The sequence below is a fragment of the Oncorhynchus tshawytscha genome, linkage group LG20 (assembly GCF_018296145.1).
Source record: "Oncorhynchus tshawytscha isolate Ot180627B linkage group LG20, Otsh_v2.0, whole genome shotgun sequence".
NCBI classification, from domain to species: Eukaryota; Metazoa; Chordata; class Actinopteri; order Salmoniformes; family Salmonidae; genus Oncorhynchus; species Oncorhynchus tshawytscha.
Window position 1 is genome coordinate 2,974,131 of NC_056448.1, and position 22,285 is coordinate 2,996,415.

General features: G+C 46.4%; 1 protein-coding gene across 9 annotated transcripts in view; it reads left to right on the forward strand.

Moving 5' to 3' along the window:
- LOC112219676 (chondroitin sulfate N-acetylgalactosaminyltransferase 1) overlaps positions 1-22,285 on the forward strand; it is a 42,643-nt gene that overhangs the window by 13,252 nt on the left and 7,106 nt on the right. For 4 of the 9 annotated variants that reach the window (XM_024381153.2, XM_024381145.2, XM_024381144.2 and 1 more), the window contains 4 exons: positions 429-885; positions 1,066-1,796; positions 13,100-13,316; positions 14,668-14,769. In XM_024381153.2, coding sequence (XP_024236921.1) covers positions 836-885; positions 1,066-1,796; positions 13,100-13,316; positions 14,668-14,769 — 1,100 coding nt within the window. In that variant the 5' untranslated portion in view covers positions 429-835. The remainder of the gene's footprint in view (positions 1-428; positions 886-1,065; positions 1,797-13,099; positions 13,317-14,667; positions 14,770-22,285) is intronic. The other 5 variants (XM_024381148.2, XM_024381150.2, XM_024381149.2 and 2 more) reach the window with 3 other exon arrangements.

Genomic DNA, 22,285 nt, shown 5'->3' on the forward strand with positions numbered 1-22,285 from the left:
CTCTCTCTCTCCTGCTATCTCTCTCTCCTCATCTCTCTCCTGCTGCTATCTCGCTCTCTCCCTATGCTCTCCTGCTGTCTCTCTCTCTCTCTCCTGCTATCTCTCTCTCTCCTGCTCTCCTGCTCTCATGCTATCTCTCTCTCTCTCTCTCTCTCCTGCTATCTCGCTCTCTCTCCTGCTATCTCTCTCTCTCTCTCTCTCTCCTGCTATCTCTCTCTCTCCTGCTATCTCTCTCTCTCTCTCTCTCTCTCCTGCTATCTCTCTCTCTCCTGCTATCTCTCTCTCTCTCCTGCTATCTCTCTCTCTCCTGCTATCTCGCTCTCTCTCCTGCTATCTCTCTCTCTCTCCTGCTATCTCGCTCTCTCTCCTGCTATCTCTCTCTCTCTCTCCTGATATATTTCTCTCTCTCCTGCTATCTCTCTCCCCAGAAGGCAACTCATGGAAGATATATACATCATGAAGAAACTGCGAACAACCAAAAATGTTCATTCACTTTCTTTTAAGGGATGTGGTTTGTGTTCTCACTCTATGCAGTTTACTCAATCAGGTCCAGGAAGGCTAGTCATGTGTCATCACCCCTCAACATGAGTCCAGTGGAATAAACAACGAATCCCAGACAGACATTCTCTCAGTGGCCTGTAATGCAACAGCAGCATCAGACAGGAAGGAAAGAGCAGGGTGCACAGAGAAAGTAGTGGGACCATATGTGATGTGAGTCACTGGTGAATGGCGTCTGTTACCAATGACCGGATCGGAAATAGAAATAGCCAGGTTCTGGACCTCGTCAAACCTTACTGGGCCCCAGCCAGTGGGGAAGGAGAAGGGGACGTGACCAATGGGCCTCACCCTTGACCGCAAACATAAGGATGAGGAATCCAGACAATGGTATGAGCAATGTTGAGATGTCCCTTATAATGGCCCAAATGATCATTCAGGCGGATCTTCTTTGGTTAGTCAGACATTAATATCAATCACAAAGACAATCAAATTTTAGTGGGCGGTGAGACTGCTGGAGGGTAAGGTGTGTGTGTGTGTGTGTGTATCCCTGGATCCTCTTGGGGATAGCAGGATGCTGCGGAGGGGTCTGCTGGCCTGGGTGTCCCGTGTGGGCGTGCTATTGGTCTTAGTGTGCTGCTCTCTGTCCCTCCTCTACGTGATGACCTGCAGCCCCCACTCCGAGGACAACCTAGTGAGCCACGCCCTGCCACGCCCCGGGCTGGGGGTAGGGGCAGCAGGGGGCATAGGGGCGGGTCAGAGCGGACCCCCGGGGCGGGAGGACTACCAGGCCATGCTAGCGGAACGCGAGGAGCAGCACAAGCTACACATGGCGAGTCTGAAGAAGCAGATCGCCCAGTTAAAAGACGCACTGCAGGAGCGTAGTGAGCAGCTCAAAGGAGTTCAAGACACAATGGAACGGGCGGCAGGGAGAGGCCGGGGCGGACAGTCCCCAGGAGGAGGTGCCCTCGGGGAGGGGGGCCAGGGGCCTGGGGCTGACAGGAGCCACACGGACCTCCAGGAGTTCCTTCGCAGTCAGCTGGGCCGGGCGGAGGTTCACCAGGGGACCAGACTACCCAATGAGTATGCCGTGGTGCCCTTTGAGAGCTTCACCCTGCAGAGGGTGTACCAGCTGGAGATGGGCCTGACCAGGCACCCTGAGGAGAAGCCCGTGAGGAAGGACCGGAGGGATGAGCTGAGTGAAGCGCTGGAGACAGCCCTGCGGAGCCTCAACACACCCCGAGACGGAGCAGACAAGGGCCGGACCACCAAGGTCTACTCCCCATCAGACTTCATAGAAGGTGAGTCACTAAGCTCCATACCGGAGCCATATGTATACAGCGATAATGATAAACATACTGTGTATGTATAATTGGGGAGGACGGGCTCGTGGTAATGGCTGGAGCAGAATGAGTGGAATGGTATCAAATTGGTGTCATTTCATTTGCTCCGTTCCAGCCATTATTATGGGCCATCCTCCTCTCAAAAGCCTCCTGTGTATGGCATATATACAAGGTTCTGCTCCACACTACTCTATGATAGCTTACAATAGCTACATTGTGGAGTGGCAGTTGGAATACTGACATGGTTTGAATAAAAATGATATGGAGTAAAAACAACTAATTCACCAAATTGAACTCCAGCCCGAACAAATAAATAATCAGCACATCCCCATTTCCAACTAAGAAAATCGAACGATTGTTTCTGTATTTTCTCCAGTAAACCACATCCGTAACCAACATGTTCGTGTGTTCCTTCTTGGTTTTTGTTGTTGTTGCCTTGCTTTGCTGTGTGATAGCCATAATAGAGGTGCTGAAGAGCCACAGCCAGGATATCCAGCTAGTCTAGCATGATTTGGAGTAGGAAATGAGTGCAGCTGCTTTCCATTCAGTTTGTAGCATCTCTACAAGCTCAGAGAGAGGGGTCACTTCCTCTGAAAGGTCAACATCTTTACTGGGGCCATGTCTGACTAATTCCTACGTGTACCTGGGAGAGGGAAAGTGTGTGTGTGTGTGTGTGTGTGTGTGTGTGTGTGTGTGTGTGTGTGTGTGTGTGTGTGTGTGTGTGTGTGTGTGTGTGTGTGTGTGTGTGTGTGTGTGTGCCTGCCTTTGCATGTGGTTTCTATCTGTGTCTGTCTGTGTGTGTCAACATACCAAAAATATACTGAAAACACATAATTGTTTATGTACCTCTATCTCTCCCTTGAAGTACTTGTTCAGGTATCGGCTCTTAAACATACTCATAAGGAATTAAGAGTTTCTTTCCAAAAGGTGATATAGAATAATAGTGAAGACATCAAAACTATGAAATAACACATATGGAATCATTGTATTTACCAAAAAGGTGTTAAACAAATCTAAATGTATTTTAGATTCTTCAAAGTAGCCACCCTTTGCCATGATGACAGCTTTGCACACTCTTCGCATTCTCTCAACCAGCTTCATGAGTTATTCACCTGGAATTATTTTCAATTAACAAGTGTGCCTGGTTAAAAGTTATTTGGTAAAATAGCAAGTTCATATTATGGCAAGAACAGCTCAAATAAGCAAGAACTTTCTTCAAGAGCAGTTGCAAAAACCATCAAGCGCAATGAGGAAACTGTCTCTCATGAGGACTGCCACAGGAAAGGAAGAACCAGAGTTACATCTGCTGAAGAGTTCATTAGAGTTAACTGCATGTCAGAAATTGCAGCCCAAATAAATACTTCACAGAGTTCAAATAACAGACACATCTCAAAATCTACTGTTCAGAGGAGACTGCGTGAACCAGGCCTTCATAGTCTAATTGCTGCAAAGAAACCACTATTAAAAGACACCAATAAGAAGAGACTTGCTTGGGCCAAGAAACACAAGCAATGGACATTAGACCGGTGGAAATCTGTCCTTTGGTCTGATGAGTCCAAATTTCGGATTTTTGGTTCCAACCACCGTGTCTTTGTGAGACGCAGAGTAGGTGAATGGGTGATCTCCACATGTGTAGTTCCCACCGTGAAGCATGGAGGAGGAGGTGTGATGGTGTGGGGGTGCTTTGCTGGTGACACTGTCAGTGATTTATTTAGAATTCAAGGCACACTTAACCAGCATGGCTACCACAGCATTTTGCAGCGATACGCCATCCCATCTGGTTTGCACTTAGTCCCACTATCATTTGTTTTTCAACATGACAATGACCCAACACACCTCCAGGCTGTGTAAGGTCTATTTGACCAAGAAGGAGAGTGATGGAGTGCTAAATCAGATGACAATCTGATTTAGCCACAATCACCCGACCTCAACCCAATTGAAATGGTTTGGGATGAGTTGGTCCACAGAGTGAAGGATAAGCAGCCAACAAGTGATCACCATAGCATCTCCCACCTGTAGCACACGCTCCAGCAGGTATATCTCTCTAGTCACCCCCAAAACCAATTCTTTCTTTGGCCGCCTCTCCTTCCAGTTCTCTGCTGCCAATGACTGGAACGAACTACAAAAATCTCTGAAACTGGAAACACTTATCTCCCTCACTAGCTTTAAGCACCAACTGTCAGAGCAGCTCACAGATTACTGCACCTGTACATAGCCCACCTATAATTTAGCCCAAACAACTACCTCTTTCCCAACTGTATTTAATTTTTATTTATTTATTTATTTTGCTCCTTTGCACCCCATTATTTTTATTTCTACTTCGCACATTCTTCCATTGCAAAACTACCATTCCAGTGTTTTACTTGCTATATTGTATTTACTTTGCCACCATGGCCTTTTTTGCCTTTACCTCCCTTCTCACCTCATTTGCTCACATTGTATATAGACTTGTTTATACTGTATTATTGACTGTATGTTTGTTTTACTCCATGTGTAACTCTGTGTCGTTGTATCTGTCGAACTGCTTTGCTTTATCTTGGCCAGGTCGCAATTGTAAATGAGAACTTGTTCTCAACTTGCCTACCTGGTTAAATAAAGGTAAAATAAAAATAAATAAATAAATATGTGGAACTCCTTCAAGACTGTTGGTAAAGCATTCCAGGTGAAGCTGGTTGAGAAAATGCCAAGAGTGTGCAAAGCTGTCATCAAGGCAAAGGGTGGCTACTTTGAAGAATCTAAAATCAAAAATATATTTTTTGGTTTCTACATGATTCCTAATGTGTTATTCCATTGGGAATCAAACCGCTCAAACACGAGACGTATGTGGCAGGGTCTACAGTCAATCACAGATTACAAAAAGAACACTAGCCTCGTCGTGGACATTGACATCTTGCTCCCAGACAAGCTAAACAACTTCTTTGCTCGCTTTGAGGACAATACAGGGCCATTGACACAGCCCGCTAACAAAACCTGTGGGCTCTCCTTCTCCGTAACTGACGTGAGTAAAACATTTAAACATGTTAACCCTCCCAAGGCTGTCGGCCCAGACGGCAACCCTAGCCGCGTCCTCAGAGCATGCGCAGACCAGCTGGCCGGTGTGTTTACGGACATATTCAATCCCTATCCCAGTCTGTTCTTACCACATGCTTCAAGATGGCCACCATTGTTCCTGTTCACAAGAAAGCTATGGTAACTGAACTAAATGACTATAACCCCATTGCACTCACTTCTGTCATCATGAAGTGCTTTGAGAGACTTGTCAAGGATCATATCACCTCCATCCTACCTGATAGCCTAGACCCACTCCAATTTCCTTACCGCCCCAATAGGTCCACAGACGACGCAATCGCAACCACACTGCACACTGCCCTAACCCATTTGGACAAGAGGAATACCTATGTAAGAATGCTGTTCATTGACTACTACTCAGCATTTAACACCATAGTACCCTGGGTCTCGACCCCGTCCTGTGCAACTGGGTCCTGGACTTTCTGACGGGCCGCCCCCAGGTGGTGAAGGTAGGAAACAACATCTCCCCGCTGATTCTCAACACTGGGGCCCCACAAGGGTGCATTCTCAGCCCTCTCCTGTACTCCCTGTTCACCGTGTCTGCGAGGCCATGCACACCTCCAACTCAATCATCAAGTTTGCAGATGACACTACAGTGGTAGGCTTGATTACCAACAACGATGAGACGGCCTACAGGAAGGGCCTTCGGAGTGTGGTGTCAGGAAAATAACCTCTCACTCAACGTCAATAAAACAAAGGAGATGATCGTGAACTTCAGGACACAGCAGAGGAGACCCCCCCCCATCCACATCAACGGGACAGTAGTGGAGAAGGTGGAAAGTTCCTCGGCGTACACATCACGGACAAACTGAAATTATCCACCCATACAGACAGTGTGGTGAAGAAGGCGTTACAGCGCCTCTTCAACCTCAGGAGGCTGAAGAAATTTGGCTTGTCACCTAAAACATTCACAAACTTTTACAGATGCACAATCGAGAACATCCTGTCGGGCTGTATCACCGCCTTGTACGGCAACTGCTCCGCCCACAACCGTAAGGCTCTCCAGAGGGTAGTGAGGTCTGCACAACGCATCACCGGGGGCAAACTACCTGCCCTCCAGGACACCTACACCACCCGATGTTACAGGTAGGCCATAAAGATCATCAAGGACAACAACCACCCGAGCCACTGCCTGTTCACCCCGCTATCATCCAGAAGGCGAGGTCAGTACAGATGCATCAAAGCTGGGACCGAGAGACTGAAAAACAGCTTCTATCTCAAGGCCATCAGACTGCTAAACAGTCATCACTAACATAAAGTGGCTGCCAACATACAGACTCAAATATCTGGCCACTTTAATAAATGGACTTACTGTAATAAAGGTATCACTAGACACTTTAAATAACGGCACTTTAATAATGTTGTCACGACTTCTACTGAAGTCGTTGCCTCTCCTTGTTCGGGCGGTGCTCGGCGGTCGACGTCACCGGTCTTCTAGCCATCATTGATCCTTTTTTCATTTTCCATTGGTTTTGTCTTGTCTTCCCACACACCTGGTTTCAATCCCATTCATTACCTGTTGTGTATTTAACCCTCTGTTTCCCCTCATGTCTTTGTCAGAGATTGTTTTATGTCAGTGTTGTTTTGTTGTTGTATAGGTGTTTGTATAGGTGTTTGTATAGGTGGTTGTATAGGTGGTTGTATAGGTGTTTGTATAGGTGATGGTATAGGTGATGGTATAGGTGATGGTATAGGTGGTTGTATAGGTGTTTGTATAGGTGGTTGTATAGGTGGTTGTATAGGTGGTTGTATAGGTGGTTGTTTACATATCCTACATTATACTCATCTCATATGTACAGTTGAAGTCGGACGTTTACATACACTTAGGTTGGAGTCATTAAAACTTGTTTTTCAACGACTCCACAAATTTCTTGTTAACAAACTATAGTTTTGGCAAATCTACTTTGTGCATGACACAAGTCATTTTTCCAACAATTGTTTACAGACAGATTATTTCATTTATAATTCACTTATAATTCACTGTATCACAATTCCAGTGGGTCAGAAGTTTACATACACTAAGTTGACTGTGCATTTTAACAGCTTGGAAAATATAGAAAAGGATGTCATGGCTTTAGAAACTTCTGATAGGCTAATCAACATCATGTGAGTCAATTGGAGATGTACCTGTGGATGTATTTCAAGGCCTACCTTCAAACTCAGTGCGTCTTTGCTTGACATCATGGGAAAATCAAAAGAAATCAGCAAAGACCTCAGAAAGGAAATTGTAGACCTCCACAAGTCTGGTTCATCCTTGGGAGCAATTTCCAAATGCCTGAAGATACCTAGTTCATCTGTACAAACAATAGTATGCAAGTATATACACCATGGGACCACGCAGCCGTCATACTGCTCAGGAACAATAGCAAAGGACCTTGTGAAGATGCTGGAGGAAACAGGTACAAAAGTATCTATATCCACAGTAAAAACAAGTCCTATATCGACATAATCTGAAAGGCTGCTCAGCAAGGAAGCTGCCACTGCTCCAAAGCCGCCATAAAAAACTGCACATCGGGACAAAGATCGTACTCTTTGGAGAAATGACCTCTGGTCTGATGAAACAAAAATGTAACTGTTTGGCCATAATGACTATCGTTATGTTTGGAGGAAAAAGGGGGATGCTTGCAAGCCGAAGAACACCATCCCAACTGTGAAGCACGGGGGTGGCAGCATCATGTTGTGGAGGTGCTTAGCTGCAGGAGGGACTGGTGCACTTAACAAAATAGATGGCATCATGAGGAAGACAAATTATGTGCATATATTAAAGCAACATCTCAAGACATCAGTCAATAAGTTGAAGCTTGGTCGCAAATGGGTCTTCCAAATGGACAATGACCCCAAGCATACTTCCAAAGTTGTGGCAAAATGGCTTAAGGACAACAAAGTCAAGGTATTGGACTGGCCATCACAAAGCCCTGACCTCAATCCCATAGAACATTTGTGGGCAGAACTGAAAAAGCATGTACATGCAAGGAGGCCTACAAAACTGACTCAGTTACACCAGCTCTGTCAGGAGGAATGGGCCAAATTCACCCAACTTATTGTGGGAATCTTGTGGAGGGCTACCCAAAACGTTTGACCCAAGATAAACAATTTAAAGGCAATGCTACCAAATACTAATTGAGTGTATGTAAACTTCATACCCACTGGGAATGTGATGAAAGAAATACAATCTGAAATAAATAATTATTGTCACGCCCTGGTCTTAGTATTCTGTGTTTTCTTTCTTTATTTGGTCAGGCCAGGGTGTGACATGGGTTTATTTTGTGGTGTGTTTTGTATTGGGGTTTTAGTAGGTATTGGGATTGTGGCTTAGTGGGGTTTTCTAGCATAGTCTATGGCTGTCTGAATTGGTTCTCAATCAGAGGCAGGTGATTCTCGTTGTCTCTGATTGGGAACCATATTTAGGCAGCCATATTCTTTGAGTGTTTGGTGGGTGATTGTTCCTGTCGCTGTGTTAGTTTGCACCAGTTTAGGCTGTTTCGTTTTTCACGTTTATTGTTGTGGTCCATCGTCATTAAAGATGTATCGAATTAACCACGCTGCATTTTGGTCCTCCTCTCTTTCACCCGAAGAAAACTCTCTGCTTTTTTTATGACATTTCACATTCTTAAAGTAAAGTGGTGATCCTAACTGACCGAAGACAGGGACTTTTTACAAGGATTAAATGTCAGCAATTGTGAAACACTGAGTTTAAATGTATTTGGCTAAGGTGTATGTAAACGTCCGACTTCAACTGTATGTACTGTTCCATACCATCTACTGCAACTTGCCTATGCTGCACGGCCATCGCTCATCCATATATTTATATGTGCATATTCTTATTAATCCCTTTACATTTGTGTGTATAAGGTAGTCATTGTCAATTTGTTGTAATTTGTTATATTACTGCATGGTCGGAACTAGAAGCACAAGCATTGCACTACACGTACATGTGACCAATAAAAATGGATTTCACTATTATGCTACAATGTAGAAAAATGATACATTTGTAACATCAATATTTAAAAAATAAAATGACTCAATACAGTAATATGAGATCTGTATGTAAAACGGTTATATTTGACATTTCCGTCATTTAGCAGATTCTCTTATCCAGAGCGACTTACAGTTAGTGCATCCATCTTAAGATCTCTAGGTGAGACAACCACAGATCACAGTCAAATATACGTAGAGTATACGAACATTCTAATCCAGCTCAACAATGGATATCTAGCGTTTTGAAAATACACACCTAAAATCTAGGATTTACAAATCTGAGAACAGCAATATTTTACACACATGAAGGTATCCGTAAGCAGTCATTTCTGGTGAAGAAACACGTGAAACATTGGTAGCGTTTTGAATGTGTTTTTTGACCCTGTAGTTAGCCAATTTGTTCCTGGGTAATCCAAAGAGTACTCTGTAGTTGGACGTGGCTGTGTAGCAAGTAGCAAACAACAACCATTGTTCAACAACAAAAATGAAAGCGGCCGTGCTACTTAATGAACTGTCTTTATATTAGCAATGAAGTTCTCCTTGCCCGTCCTTTTAAATGAGTGGACAAGTACCTTTTCATTCATCCAGACAACTTGAAGCTTGTTGAGATGCTGACAATTACAAAGAGAGCATTAAGAGCCCTGCCAATTCTCAGTTAGCAAGCCGCGACTGAACACAAATACTGAACACCACCCATTGGCTGTACTGAATGGTGTTTTTCAGGAGCTGCCCCGGGTGGGTTTGCTCAGCTGTCGCACAGAAAGTATGAGAGTGGCGCAACGAGACAACAAGGAATAAGAGGGACAGAGTAGAAGGGGAGAGAGAGCGAAGGAACCGAGAGGGAGAGACAAACTAGAAAAAAATATGAAAGCAAAAGAGAGGGTTTGGGTGGAAATGGAGTGGTACAGGTGTAGGATCTTAATTTGAGCCAGTTTGCTACAGCAGGAAAAGAATCATGCAGCAAGAGGAAATGTGAATGATCATGGCTGCTTTTAGAGAGGTAGCCCAATTCTAATCTTTTGTTCACTAATTGGTCTTTAGACCAATCAAATCAGCTCTGAAAAAGATCTGATGTGAATTTTATTTTATTTTTTATGTAACTAGGCAAGTCAGTTAAGAACAAATTCTTATTTACAATGATTGCCTACTGGGGAACAGTGGGTTAACTGCCTTGTTCAGGGGCAGAATGACATCTCAGAGATTTGATCCAGCAACCTTTCGCTTACTAGCCCTTACGCGCTACCCACTAGGCTACCTGCCGCCCCTAAAAGAGCTGATGTGATTGGTCAAAATGAGTGGAAAAAAATATCAGAATTGGGCTGCCTGTGGATTACAGTTAATGGACATTTTCATAGGGGTTTATACATTTTTTGCAGTAATGTTATCCTGCAACAGGGTGATGAAATGAATATCCTATCCTGTATGCTGTGTGAATGTGAGAAACATGTTTATGTGGTACATGGAGTCTGGCTGAGGAGCCACAGCCCACCCTGTCCCCAGAGTTAAGAGAAGATGGCTCTTATCACAGGAAGTTAGTCTTGCCACTATCGGACTGGGGATCACAAGCTATTCCCGCTCGGCTTTTGCAGCTTCCTGTGTTTTCTATCGGGAGAATGCAGTAGCCTGCAGTATGAGGATTTTGTTACTGTGCTAGATTCTACTGCATTGTTGCGTGACTTAACATATTCCGTTTTTATTCTTGAAGTAATCGAAAGTAGAATGTTTTGAAATGGGAGTAAAGTACATGCATTTTCTGTAGAGAAATTCAAATAATTATTTTGGGACAGAGTTTTGCTTTCGTGATGACGAACCTCACACTCTTGCTGTGTTTTTGTCCAGTCCAGTCATGTCATCTTTGGAACAAGAGGTTTTGACTGACAGTGCACAGCTGTGAAGGGGGGACTGAGTAAACGGTATTGTTGTTGAGTGATATGTCTGGGTATTAACTACTGTGAGGCGATGTAAATCCAGTGTGAGTAGGATCTCTATGCATGACCAGTCTCCTTCAGCTGTCATAGTGGCAGATGGCCCAGGGCCCCAGCCAAGTCCACCTAGGAGCAGAGAGGAGAGGCCGGGGATCTTTACATTGGCCTGAAATGCCCTTTCTGGCCATCTCTCTCTGGGCATAAAATGCCCGTCATAATGCCCTGTCTCTCTCTCTCTCTGTCAGTTTCAGTTTCTGTCTCTCTCTCGACCCCCCCCCCCCTGCTCACTCTCAATTCAATTTCAATGTCAGTTTAAGGGGCTTTATTGGGAAACATGTTTACATTGCCAAAGCAAGTGAAATAGATAATAAACAAAAGTGAAATATACTATAAAAATGTAACATTACACTCACAAAAGTTCCAAAAGAATAAAGACATTTCAAATGTGATATTATGTCTATGTACTGATGGTTTCTGACTTTTAAACTTGAAATGTTGAAGGGAGGGAGAGCGGAGAATGCAGAACATGTTATTGTTCGACATCAGGTATCCTATGGAAAGGAGAAGGGCCACAGTCTGGTACAAGTCAAGAGGACAGCCGTCAGTTGGGGGAGGAGTAAGGAATTTGGGCCGAGGTCAGGTCAGATGAAGCATCACTAACGTCCTGCCTAGCAACCGAGATGTATTGGCTGTCCAGATGTGTAAGGAGGAGACTCAGCAAAGGAGACAGGTTTAAAAAAACAGCTTTTCATAGTTGTCCTTCACATTTTACCCTGTTATTTAGAACCTAATAGTCGTGTTTTAATGATGTGCAAATAGTTCAAGTACAAATGGGAAAATGAATCAACAAAAATATAGGTTGTATTTACAATAGTGTTTGTTCTTCACTGGTTGCCCTTTTCTTGTGGCAATAGGTCACAAATCGTGCTGCTGTGATGAAACACTGTGGTACTTCACCCAATAGGTATGGGAGCTTATCGAAATTGGATTTGTTTTCGAATTCTTTGTGGGTCTGTGTAATCTGAGGAAATATGTGTCTCTAATATGGTCAAACATTTGGCAGGAGGTTAAGAAGTGCAGCTCAGTTTCCACCTCATTTTGTGGGCAGTGTGCACATAGCTTATCTTCTCCTGAGAGCCAGGTCTGCCTTCGGCTGCTGTACATAGTCAAGGATTTCCTTCATTTTGGGTCAGTCACAGTGGTCAGGTACTATTTCTCTCTCTCTGTGTGTCTCTGTCTGTCTGTCTGTCTGTCTGTCTGTCTGTCTGTCTGTCTGTCTGTCTGTCTGTCTGTCTGTCTGTCTGTCTGTCTGTCTGTCTGTCTGTCTGTCTGTCTGTCTGTCTGTCTGTCTGCCTGCCTGTCTGTCCCTTTCTCATTCCATGGGCCTGAATTGCCCTGTTTGTCTTTCTCTCTCTCCCTGGGCTTAAAATGCCCTTTATCTCTCTCCCTGGGCTTAAAATGCCCTTTCTCTCTCTCTCCCTGGGCTTAAAATGCCTCTCTCTCTCTCCCTGGGCTTAAAATGCCCTTTCTCTCTCTCCCTGTGCTTAAAATGCCCTTTCTCTCTCTCCCTGGGCTTAAAATGCCCTTTCTCCCTCTCCCTGGGCTTAAAATGCCTTCTCTCTCTCTCCCTGGGCTTAAAATGCATTTTCTCTCTCTCCCTGGGCTTAAAATGCCCTTTCTCTCTCTCCCTGGGCTTGAAATGCCTTTTCTCTCTCTCCCTGGGCTTAAAATGCCCTTTCTCTCTCCCTGGGCCTGAAATACCCCGTCTGTCACTCTCTCCCAAGGTCTGAAATGCCTGGTCTGTTGCATTCTCTCTCACTTAAATGCCCTGTCTGTCCCTCTCTCCCTGTCCTGTATCTCTCTCTCTCCCTGAGCTTGAAATGCCCTGTCTGTCTATATCCCTGTCTCTCTGGGTCTGTCTCTCTCTCCCATGGCCACACAGCCAAGGACTATCCTTCTCTTTTCAAAACACTTTCAGATTCAGGCAGCAAAGTGGAGAAAATATTCACCAGCTGACAAAACCCAGGCAGATTATCCACAATGCACTACTGGATAGCCATCAACATTATAACAACAAATAAACTGAACTGCAGTTCAGCTGTGTGTGTGTGTGTGTGTGTGTGTGTGTGTGTGTGTGTGTGTGTGTGTGTGTGTGTGTGTGTGTGTGTGTGTGTGTGTGTGTGTGTGTGTGTGTGTGTGTGTGTGTGTGTGTGCGTGCGTGCATGTGTCTGTCTGCATTTGACAGCCCTGGTGTGTGTATGGGTAAGCTCACTCTTCTCCCTTCCCCAGGTATCGCTCGGACGGAGAAGGACAAAGGCACTCTGTATGAGCTCACCTTCAAAGGGGACCAGAGCCGTGAGTTCAGGAAGCTGGTTCTGTTCCGTCCCTTTGGGCCCCTGATGAAGGTGAAGAATGAGAGGGTGGACACGGCTAACGTCCCCATCAACATCATAGTGCCCCTCTCCCAGAGGGCCGACAAGTTCAGACACTTCATGCACAACTTCAGGTGAGAGACACATGCGTGTTATTGGGCCTTTCACCCCTCTCCTCGGGTTGTTGTGGTACATCAGAATGTGTTCTCCGGCAACCTACCAAAACAACAACGGTAAAATAAGGGTTAATAAAGACATTTTAAAAAGCATGTTCACTTGTATTAACTAGGATAATGTTAGGCAATAACCGAGTTAAAGGGAACGAGAAACAGAAGATGCAGTAGTTATCCATGCTTGACATTCCTAGTTTGTCGCGGCAGTAAGGATTCAGAGTATAGGAGGTAACGGTTCTGTTTGTACTCTGATAGCCACGGCATGTCTGTCTGTTAGAGACCTTTTCATTCCTCTAATTTGTTACACTCCTGCACAGCTGCTTATCAAGGCTTTGAGGGTGCTTTTTTTCTTCTGGCAAATCCTGCTTAGTAGCAGTCTTAAACCCACAGCACGTTAAACTGCCCCCTGGACTCAGAGGGAACCTGTGATACAGTGGTGCTGTTCATGCTGTACAAAGGTTCCCTGAGTCGCTGAGCAAATGCTTTGGTCTCATCCATATTTAAGGGAGGAGGGGGAGGTGGTGTGTGTGTGCATTCACGTGGAGAGAAGAGGAATGTGAGGTCGAACTGACAGTCTTTCAGAAGCCATGTGACTCAATTACTGAGCACAGCATATACATTTGGCGAGTCTCCATCAGAATGTCTGCTTGCTAGAGTTCTAGAATGTCGCACTAGTGCTGGAGATCGATCGCTCTAGGCTTCTGTCTGGTGCCAGGTCCTCGTTGTGTGACTCCTATATAAAAACGTAACATACTGTATGTAGCCTGTGCATATACCGTATGCACCAGTGGAGGCTGTTGGGAGGAGCTATAGGAAGACGGGCTCATTGTAATGGCTGGAATTGGAATCCATGGAACGGAGTCAAAAATGTGGTTTCCCATAAGTGCAGTGTGTTTGATACAGTTCCATTGATTCCATTCCAGCCATTACAATGAGCCCGTCCTCCTATAGCTCCTCCCACCAGCCTCCTCTGGTATCCGCCTACCCTTGAGGGTACTGTCTGATCTCGCTGTAACCCCATTTTGAACTGACTTCTTCTATTGATACAATATGTGTTTTCTTTCAAACATGTTGAACTTTTTGTCTCGGTCTACCTTCAGTGCAAATGTGCAGGGTTTGGACCTTGGCGATTATTCCATCGGTTCCGTTGCGCCAGGAAAGCTTCAAAAGCAGCGAACGTCTGCTGAAAGCAAAACAAATGATTACAACCTAGGCTACCTGCCCCATGGCCCTCTCTGTACTTGGGTTGTGTATAGTAAGTCCCCTGCTCTGTTTGATTCATTGTGTCTTAATGTGTTTGTGTTTGTTGCAGAGAGGTGTGTGTGCGGCAGGATGGGCGTGTCCACCTCACAGTGGTGTATTTTGGGAAGGACCAGATGAATGAAGTCCGGAGCACTCTGGAGAACACGTCTAGGTGGGTGGAAACACACACCCACACAATCACACACCCACACGTGCTCGCACACCCACACAATCACACACCCACACGAGCTCGCACACCCACACACCCACACACCCACACAATCACACACCCACACGTGCTCGCACACCCACACACCCACACAATCACACACCCACACACCCACACAATCACACACCCACACACCCACACACCCAAACGTGCTCGCACACCCACACACCCACACACCCACACACCCACACGTGCTCGCACACCCACACACCCACACGCCCACACGTGCTCGCACACCCACACACCCACACGTGCTCGCACACCCACACACCCACACAATCGCACACCCCCACACACCCACACGTGCTCGCACACCCACACACCCACACATGCTCGCACACCCACACACCCACACAATCACACACCCACACACCCACACATGCACAGATGAGCAGACACCCACACACCCACACACCCACACGTTGGACTAGTAACCACATGCACAGATGAGCAGACACCCACACACCCACACGTTGGACTAGTAACCACATGCACAGATGAGCAGACACCCACACACCCACACGTTGGACTAGTAACCACATGCACAGATGAGCATACACCCACACACCCACACACCCACACGTTGGACTAGTAACCACATGCACAGATGAGCAGACACCCACACACCCACACGTTGGACTAGTAACCACATGCACAGATGAGCAGACACCCACACACCCACACGTTGGACTAGTAACCACATGCACAGATGAGCAGACACCCACACACCCACACGTTGGACTAGTAACCACATGCACAGATGAGCAGACACCCACACGTTGGACTAGTAACCACATGCACAGATGAGCAGACACCCACACACCCACACACCCACACGTTGGACTAGTAACCACATGCACAGATGAGCAGACACCACACACACCCACACACCCCACACGTTGGACTAGTAACCACATGCACAGATGAGCAGACACCCACACGTTGGACTAGTAACCACATGCACAGATGAGCAGACACCCACACACCCACACACCCACACGTTGGACTAGTAACCACATGCACAGATGAGCAGACACCCACACGTTGGACTAGTAACCACATGCACAGATGAGCAGACACCCACACACCCACACACCCACACGTTGGACTAGTAACCACATGCACAGATGAGCAGACACCCACACACCCACACACCCACACGTTGGACTAGTAACCACATGCACAGATGAGCAGACACCCACACACCCACACGTTGGACTAGTAACCACATGCACAGATGAGCAGACACCCACACACCCACACGTTGGACTAGTAACCACATGCACAGATGAGCAGACACCCACACACCCACACGTTGGACTAGTAACCACATGCACAGATGAGCAGACACCCACACACCCAGACGTTGGACTAGTAACCACATGCACAGATGAGCAGACACCCACACACCCACACGTTGGACTAGTAACCACATGCACAGATGAGCAGACACACCCACACACCCACACGTTGGACTAGTAACCACATGCACAGATAAGCATACACCCACACACCCACACACCCACACGTTGGACTAGTAACCACATGCACAGATGAGCAGACACCCACACACCCACACACCCACACACCCACACGTTGGACTAGTAACCACATGCACAGATGAGCACACACCCACACCCACACCCACACACCCACACGTTGGACTAGTAACCACATGCACAGATGAGCAGACACCCACACACCCACACGTTGGACTAGTAACCACATGCACAGATGAGCAGACACCCACACACCCACACGTTGGACTAGTAACCACATGCACAGATGAGCAGACACCCACACACCCACACACCCACACGTTGGACTAGTAACCACATGCACAGATGAGCAGACACCCACACACCCACACACCCACACGTTGGACTAGTAACCACATGCACAGATGAGCAGACACCCACACACCCACGTTGGACTAGTAACCACATGCACAGATGAGCAGACACCCACACACCCACACGTTGGACTAGTAACCACATGCACAGATGAGCAGACACCCACACACCCACACACCCACACGTTGGACTAGTAACCACATGCACAGATGAGCATACACCCACACACCCACACGTTGGACTAGTAACCACATGCACAGATGTGCAGACACCCACACACCCACACGTTGGACTAGTAACCACATGCACAGATGAGCAGACACCCACACGTTGGACTAGTAACCACATGCACAGATGAGCATACACCCACACACCCACACGTTGGACTAGTAACCACATGCACAGATGAGCAGACACCCACACACCCACACGTTGGACTAGTAACCACATGCACAGATGAGCAGACACCCACACACCCACACGTTGGACTAGTAACCACATGCACAGATGAGCAGACACCCACACGTTGGACTAGTAACCACATGCACAGATGAGCAGACACCCACACACCCACACACCCACACGTTGGACTAGTAACCACATGCACAGATGAGCAGATACCCACACACCCACACACCCACACGTTGGACTAGTAACCACATGCACAGATGAGCAGACACCCACACACCCACACGTTGGACTAGTAACCACATGCACAGATGAGCAGACACCCACACGTTGGACTAGTAACCACATGCACAGATGAGCAGACACCCACACACCCACACACCACAGATGAGCAGACACGTTGGACTAGTAACCACATGCACAGATGAGCAGACACCCACACACCCACACGTTGGACTAGTAACCACATGCACAGATGAGCAGACACACCCACACGTTGGACTAGTAACCACATGCACAGATGAGCAGACACCACAGATGAGCACACCCACACACCCACACGTTGGACTAGTAACCACATGCACAGATGAGCAGACACCCACACACCCACACGTTGGACTAGTAACCACATGCACACGTTGGACTAGTAACCACATGCACAGATGAGCAGACACCCACACACCCACACGTTGGACTAGTAACCACATGCACAGATGAGCAGACATGACTGACTGTATGCGTAAAAAACATTTGGGAAATTATATTATTTTATATTCATAAAATTGCTAAGAGGAATTATCTAAAAATTATAGGGGTCAGAATTATTGACACCCCTGTTTTCAATACTCCAGCACCCTCCCCTTGCGTGGAAAATGACACAGAGCCTTTTTCTAAAATGTTTTATTAGATTGGAGAAAACATTGGGAGGGATCTTAACCATTCCTCCATTCAGAATCTTTCCAGATCCTTGATATCCTCTGCTCTTATGAACTGCCCTGTTCAATTCAAACCTGCCCTGTTTCAATGGGGTCCAAATCCGGAGACTGAGATGGACAAAATGTAAATGATGTGGCCAATGAACCATTTATGTGTGGATGATGATGTGTTCTTGGGGTTATTGTCTTGCTGGAAGATCCACCTGCGGCCAAATGTCAGCTTCCTGGGAAAGGCAACCCGGTTCTTGGTAAGGGGACCCCACTGTACAACCCCCCCACACACACACACACACACACACACACACACACACACACACACACTCCCTGTCTCTCTTTTTTAGCAACTCAGAAACCTCAGCCCCGTCTGATGAATAATGTAGGAGTGTGGCCACCCAGAGGCACTCAGTGACCTCTGCCAGTGTCGGATATTACAGGCCTTGGATCAGGGATGACGGCGGTCGCAGTGAAATTAGTGTATTGCCCGCAGATACAATTACAGGTCCAGGGTCAATTTGAGATCGCCTTGTGGGTGAAAGGAGTTTACGTGGTACTCTGGTAATGTGCTGATTATCTGGTAGGTTGCCATGGAGACGCTGTGCCCACCAATGTCCGGATGGATGGTTTGCAGGGGTAGAAAGAGAAAGAAGGAGAGAAAGAGTTGCACACCTCATGCTAGGCTTTGAGCTGGTTTCAGATGTCACACTACAGCTTTCTTTTTCTCTCTCTCTCTCTCTCATTCTCTCGCTTTCTTGCTCTCAATGACAACGAGGCAGACAGTATTGTCTGGAAAGAGAAATCTGATGAGAGCCAAGGTCTTTCGCTCAAAGATATCTCATTCTCAACCGCTCTCATGTCTCTGCGAATGGCCTGTGACGGAGTGAATAGTTAAAAGGGACAGGCAAGACGGTGTCCTTGTGTCTCTGAGACAGTGACCTCCGCTGCTAGTGTGTTGTCTCACTGTGCAAGGGAAAGAGCTGTGTTGGTCCTTGGAGGATGTGTTTGCTTTGTTCGCAGAAAATACCATAGACACCACCTGCGTGTAACAAGACGTATGTTGACACCTGCTATCTGCACAGTCTCGCTCACCTAGTTCACAGGCAACTGAGCACTACAGTCCCTCGTTCTTGCTAGGCTTTTTGTATCACAATTGCTCTGATAGCCGGTATCTTCGCAACCATAACAGTCCCACAATTGAGCTCACATCAGACCTGGGTTCAAATAGTAATTGTGTACTTTCGAATGATTTAGCTGTGTTTTCTGAGCTTGCCCTGTGCTCCCCAGGCAGACTCAATCAAGCTCTTTCAAAGTAACACTATTTGAAACCCGCTCTTTCAAAGTAACACTATTTGAAACCCGGTCTGCTACAGTTCAGGATGGAGCTCACATGATGCCAAACATATCTACTGTGCCAATCACGGTCTGTCCTCTTGTCACCTTATAAACAGCTCTCTGTTGTCAATCGCCATGGTTACGTAACACTTCATCGGACTCTGGATCAGGCACTGTAATCGAGCACTGATCTCCTAGAGGGAAAGATAACATCCAAACTCCAATCTCTCCCTGTTCCTTTTTTTTCTGTTGAATTGGTCTGAATGGTTATTGATTTATGTGATGTCAATGTCGGTTTCCAACAGCAGGCACCGGGTGGATCACTTGCTGCTGCTGCTGCTTCTGCCTTGACTAAATCAGAGTCGTCCTTCCCTACCCAAAGACGATTTGTGTTCATAATCATAGGGGCAAGCTCTGTATCCAAGTCAGTTAAATCACATCATCAGAGTAGAGCGACAGAGCAGGTTGAATTCCTTATGCTCTATGTTAGTGAGCTGCACCAGACAACGAGACACGATTATCATGTCGAACACGCTTCCACCACTAACTGTCCGTCACTCCGGTTTGAGATGGACAGAGACACACCGAGCTGTTTGAAGAGTGGGGGAATCCATAGACATGAATAAATGAGTGTCCATGAGGGAGCGAGGAGAGGAGAGGAGAGGAGAGGAGAGGAGAGGAGAGGAGAGGAGAGGAGAGGAGAGGAGAGGAGAGGAGAGGAGAGGAGAGGAGAGGAGAGGAGAGGAGAGGAGAGGAGAGGAGAGGAGAGGAGAGAGCGGAAGAGGAGAGGAGAGCGTTGTGAGCCCAGGGTGATAGCTGAGCGCCTGTGAACCACAGATGTCCTCAGAGCATAAACACCAGCCCAACAGCTAACGGCGCACAGTAAATGCTAATGCACCATTCCTACATCTCCACAGAGGGACCAGCTCCTCAGGGAGACAGACAAAGCACTGCGTCCTTTCAACAACAACAACCAAAAACTTCATCACAGGGTAGTGTAGGATTTCATATGGATGACGCAATATTTTGGCTTTTCAGGAAACTGGAAGCTGATGTTGATGTTTATCCACGTAAAGTACATTTAAATCTGCCTCTCGTTATGCTCTGTCTTTCTCACACACACTTAAAAACCACTTCAGCCCTGCTTAATGGGGCCTTGCCTGAGGCCTGCGTCTACACACGTCTACATTTTTAATGACCAGTGCTGATGATGTTTCTTCAAAACATGTTACTGAATCCTAACTCTCCAGGGTCCTCCAAAACACTAGAGGCCCCGGCTGTCAGACAAATGGGCGGTGAGTGCTCTCCCTCAGACATACATACGCGCGCACACACACACACACACACACACACACACACACACACACACACACACACACACGCGCACACACACAGGAAGTGAGACTCCTCAGGGTGTTAACAGTAGACAGAGAGGGGTCTTGAACTCCTAGTTGAAGATTTCCTCTCCCTGGAGGCAGAAGACGGGACAGGGCAGACAGACAGACAGACAGGAGCTCCTTCCTGTGCTTGTTTGACATGGCAGTACTGAGGATGGCTGGAAAATGGATAGAATTATGTAGAGGGAGAGGGAGAGAGAGAGAGAGAGGGGTGGGGGGGGTTCCCAGACCAGCACCAGACGGACATACCAAACCAGGATCACAAAAGGAAATATCCAGAGTGTGTTTTGGCCTGAGGCTTGGTGCTGCTTGAATCACAGTGAAAACACTCCAACAAGCAGCCTGAATCCTAAACGAATCCCACTCCTACTAAAGTCATTTGAATTAAATCATGTTTGCCTGCTTTTAATTACTCTGGCCCACATACATATTTAATGTTTTTTTTTTATATAATGTGTGGTTTAAAAGGTATTTATCAAATGCGGGAAAAAACTCCCACGGGGCTTGGCAAACAATGTTTTAATGTCCTGAGAATTTCTGGAGACTTAAAAGATTTTGTGCACCTTCACTAAACAACAGCTGGCTGGGAATTCTAGTGGCAACATTTACAAGCATACATTCTGCACTAGTATGAGTTTTAGTATGTGTATGTGGTAGGCATGCATGTGTGCATTTTTGCGTTTGTGGGTGTATCTGTGGGTGTCTGTGTTTCTGTCTGTCTGTCCGTATGCCTCGGCACACCAACCAACACAGGGGGGTCTGTTCTGGCCACACCAGCCAAAACGTGGGTGTTTTTGTTCTGGCCACACCAACCAACACGGGGGGGGTTCTGTTCTGGCCACACCAACCAACACGGGGGGTTCTGTTCTGGCCACACCAGCCAAAACGTGGGTGTTTTTGTTCTGGCCACACACCCACCTATTGGCTGGTATCGGTTTTGATCACACCAGCCAAAACATGGGTGTATCTGTGTGTGTCTACGCAGGATTAAGCTCATGTACACTGGTCCTAAATCTGTTTTCTTTCTGACAGCAGACATAAATCGGTCTCCATACAGATTAATCTGAAATCAAATACACAGTTGATCTATTCCAGAGCCCCCAGGAAGGAGAGAAGGAGCCCTTCCCTCTGGTTCAGTTTGGCTAGATGCTGATAGAAAGATGATTTGAGACGGGGAGAAGGACTCCGTACTGGGAATAGCCTACAGGCTATAGTGTCAGGCTGAACTACAGATGCCGTATCTTGATTTGACCCAGTTTCTCACAGCAGGACAATAATCCAGCAGCTACAGGAAATGTGAATTATTATGTGGATTATAATGAATGTTCATTTTTTGTTGTTGTAGGGGTTGATACATTTTTCATTAGTGCAAATTCATTATGACAAACTGTCGGACCCAAGTAAGACTAGATGTCGCCATTGGCGTCGGCTAATGGGTATCCCAATAAATCGAATCCAGTCTCATATTTTTAAGTGGAAATTTGAAGCATTTTTAAACCTTCAATACACTACAAGTTTGCATTGCCATTATGATCAA